The 3978-nt window shown below is 42.7% G+C and overlaps 1 protein-coding gene across 1 annotated transcript; it reads right to left on the minus strand.

Annotated features, from left to right (window-relative positions):
• Nucleotides 1–281: 281 nt before the first annotated feature.
• On the minus strand, nucleotides 282–2625 carry LOC147866658 (uncharacterized). The gene is made up of 2 exons (XM_087317110.1): nucleotides 2368–2625; nucleotides 282–1513 (listed from the first exon to the last, which is right to left on the minus strand). The coding sequence occupies exons 1-2, from the start codon at nucleotides 2548–2550 to the stop codon at nucleotides 734–736; spliced, it is 963 nt and encodes a 320-aa protein (XP_087173236.1). The 5' UTR covers nucleotides 2551–2625; the 3' UTR covers nucleotides 282–733.
• Nucleotides 2626–3978: the final 1353 nt, after the last annotated feature.

Raw genomic sequence — 3978 nt, forward strand, 5'->3', positions numbered from 1 at the left:
GCAAGGCACTTCACCTTCTATTAGTTTACCAGGAAACTCAATTTACAAATCCAATGAGTTAGCAGAAACAAGCCAACTCATTAGCACAATGGATTCATCAATTTACTAAATGAAGTCCAAACAATTGGATCAAATGTTAGTAACAAACCAAACGATTAACCCAACATGTTATTAGCAAGCCAATCAAACACATTTGATCAATACACTGGTACTGCAAGTCAATGAATCAATCAATCCAAGTCAAGGTAAAATACCAAAACACAAGAACCAGACACCAACAAAAACACAGAATTTAGCGAGCTTTTGATATGCTAAGAAATTGTTCTTCAACTTCTCCTGAAACAGTAATAGGATCGGAAAGGATTCCAATGTTCCCACAGAAAAAGAAGAAACTGTACACTAAAGTTACAATGGCATGCTTTTTGGTTCGTCTATAACTGTCAAGTCATTCTATTGCTACGGCTATGGCTATTGTCTATGGCTTCTTCATTCTTCTTCTTCCTCATCTTCATTGTCTGTACTGTCTTCCATAAGGAAAAATGTCTTCTCGGAATAGGGGCAGTGTTGGGGAACACCATTTCTTTTCACGGAAACGGAGGATACGAAATAAACGGAAACAAGAGGAAGATAAGGTCAAAAGGAATCAGTTACGGTAAAAGCTTAAAGAGGAAAGGATATGGACGAAAAAACTAAGGTACAGAAACCCAGGGAAGAGAAGAAAAAGAAGACTTTCTCACGTAGTCTTTGCTCTTTTGGAAGCAGGCGTCTTAGAGCTTGCTGTAGAAGCTTTCTTCTTCTTCGAAAGAGGAGCAGACGCCTTCTTTGCTGCAGCAGAAACAGGAGCTTTTTTCTTTGCAACCGGAACTGAAGCTTTTTTCACAGAAGTAGCAGAAGCCTTCTTTGAAGGTGAAGTAACAGATGTTTTCTTTGCAACAGGAGGCACAGAAGCCACAGCTTTCTTTGGAGGAGCAGCAACCGGAGCTTTCTTCTTCTTCCCAATGGTCGCAGACGTTTTCTTCTTCTTCGGAGCTGTCACGGAAGGTCTTTTTGAGGGAGATGTTGGAGAAGCTTTCTTTGCAACAGGAACAGAAGTTTTCTTTGCAGTAGAAGATACAGAAGTTTTCTTCTCTACAGCAGGTTTGGCTGGAGCAGCAGCTTTCTTTGCAGGCTTTGGTGTTGCCTTTGTCTTCTTCAATGGCTTCTTAGCAACTGCTGCAGTCGATGTAGTACTTTTCTTCTTCTTTGCTGCATCCCTCTTCACGTCTACTCTAGGCTTAGGTTCTGGTTTCACAGATGAAGAAGACGATGGTTTTTTCAGCGTCTCAGCAAGCTTGAAGGAATTTTTTATCTGGATGAGCTTTTTCTTCTCCACCAGCTTTTTCAACTGCACAGAGAGAAGCTTCTTAAAATTCGATGGCAATCCAGTCTTGTATTTTGACTCGATGTGCTTCGCTATGGCAGGTAGGCTAGAACCGGTTCTCTCTTTAAGTGCAGCAATGGCTTCGATGATCATCTAAAACAGTATACAGAAAAGCATGGCAAATTAAATCAGAATAAGAATAATGAGGAAGAAAGGAACTGGCAAAGAAGTGTACCCAGCAATTTTCATTCACAAAAGTAACAAGCATAAACACAAATTAATGGCAATTTTCTAAACACAAAGAACAGCAGATATCTTTGAAATTGTACAATGTTCATCGAATTTCAAAAACAGCAAATTAATGGTAGTTTATTATAATGATGGTCTGCCTATGTTACGATTTCGAACATTTCCTGGATAGAAACAGACTACTCCAAACCCTGAATTCATACATATATAATGAGACTTGCAATCAAAAACCAAATGTATGACAAGTGTCTGACTTCGTTGGCAGCAATGGCTCAAGAGACAGACAGAATTAGAGAAAAATGCCATAAAATATATAGTCGACCAGAAGAACATCAGAATTTTCATACTACAAACCCTTAACACATAACATGCTACATACACGAAATGTTTTTCTTATTATTCTCAAAAATCGAACTGACAACATACACCAAATGCATTACAATGTTTCAAGAAATGGTTTTCCGCGAATTCTCAAAATTCGAACTGAATTCATACGACAGACATTGCAATGCAGGCTTAGAATATCAGAAAAAAACATATACTTCCTAGGATTCATCGCAATAATATACTTCTCAGAGACAGGAGAAACCCTGAATCTAACAAACTAAGAGACAACCTACCTGCATAGTTCATGGACCGATTACACAATCCAAAAGTACGAATTGCATAAAGTAGCGACGGACAAGTAATTAAACAACAGGAGAACCAGAGAGAGAAGAAAACGAAGGACGATGCAGATAGAAAGAAATTGAACAAACCTCGAGGTAAGGAGGGTGAGTAGGCACAGTCTTGGATCGAGGTTTCTTCTCCTTGGGGGCTTTGACGGTTTTCTTGGTCGCAGGTTTGCTTCCGTCGTCAGCATTCTTGACTTCAGGAGGAGGAGCATCTGGCTTTGGAACGTCATTTTCGACAGTAGCAGCGGCAGCATCTTCAGCAGTCATGGCGACAAAAAGGAGCAGCAAAGAAGAAGAAGAAGAAGAAAATTAGGGTTAGGTTAGAATAGGCAAGGTGAGATTAGGGTTAGGATTTGAGGGCAAAGAAACGGTAGGAGAGGAAGAAGAAGAAGAAGAAAAATGAGGAGAAAAAAATCAAACTGTGTGCGAGAAAGGATCAATGGCGAGCTTCAGGAGAAACAAATTCATCGCTATGTAGTGGGAGAAGCCAACATGGGAGAAGCTGATTGGTGGAAAGGCCCTCGGTGCGGATCGACCGTACGCCCCGAATTCAATCGGGGCCGTCCGATCTCGCATTTTATCCAACGGCGATCCCAGCCCCTTGCCCCCCCCCCCCCCCCCAACCCAATCCCACTTTCAAAGAGAAAAATAATGAACTTCATTTCATTTCTTCTTTTTGGTTTTTTTAGTTATTGTTGTGGGGAGGGGGGGGGGGGGGGGGGGAAGGGTTCATTTCATTGTGTGGAAAATAAAGACTCTTTTTTCTTCGCGTGGTGTGCTTTCTCTCTCTCTCTCTCTCTCTCATTGAGACACACTCTTTGGACAAAGAACGTTGTTCAACCTCTGTCCGTTCCGGGCCTCCCCCTTCTGCCATAGACCCTCCGATCGCCTCTCCCCCTGCACCCCCTCCGTAGCTCTCTTTGCCCTCTTTCCAACCATCCTGCCCGCTCCCCCATCGGCCCCCTCCTCCACCGGCAATCTCGACTCTCGTCGGCTCGAGAAACACATGTCTGAACCGCCCCCGACCCCCCTCCATCCATCCGTCCCTTCGCCTCCTCTGCTCTCTCCTTGCCCTGGCACGTCCCTCACGTAGTTCTTTACCTTCCCCCGTGCGGCATTCCCATGTTCCCCACACTGAGAACACGAAAATGCCTATCGTACCCGTCCCACTTAGCACACGAGGTGACACAAGTTCGGTCAAACCTCCCTCCATTGCACTTCGTTTCTCCCGATCGTCGATCTATCACATATTGATCATTTCGTGAGCCAAATATTGTGCATCTCTAGCAAGGAATTATAAATGCATCCTTCGTGGGGATAAATGTTAGCATGTCATTTATTGATGGGAGTTCGGTTGCGATGTATTTGTCGATGTACTGTATAATAGTCTTTTAATAAGGTGTCTCTTGGTTGCATCCTCTATATCTTGCATTCGATCAATCCATTGTTGCATCGATATGTTTCCTAGGTTTGTAATCCCTCCCTTGCTTTATTCCTAATGACACCCCAATCATGCATGATGATACATATGTTTGCCATCAAACGCAAATAATGGTGAGAGGTTAGTGGTAGTCATCTTTGGGTTTACATCAAGGTTGAGATTGAAGTGAAGTTAAGGTGCCTTCGTGCCATAGAGATAAAAAACTCATCAACGTAGTAAGAACCTGTTATATGCTCAACCTTGTAAGGTTGGGT

The sequence above is a fragment of the Azolla caroliniana genome, unplaced genomic scaffold (genome assembly GCF_043228905.1).
Source record: "Azolla caroliniana isolate FFs.n. ecotype wild unplaced genomic scaffold, voAzoCaro1.0.p SCAF_3, whole genome shotgun sequence".
Classification (NCBI taxonomy): Eukaryota; Viridiplantae; Streptophyta; class Polypodiopsida; order Salviniales; family Salviniaceae; genus Azolla; species Azolla caroliniana.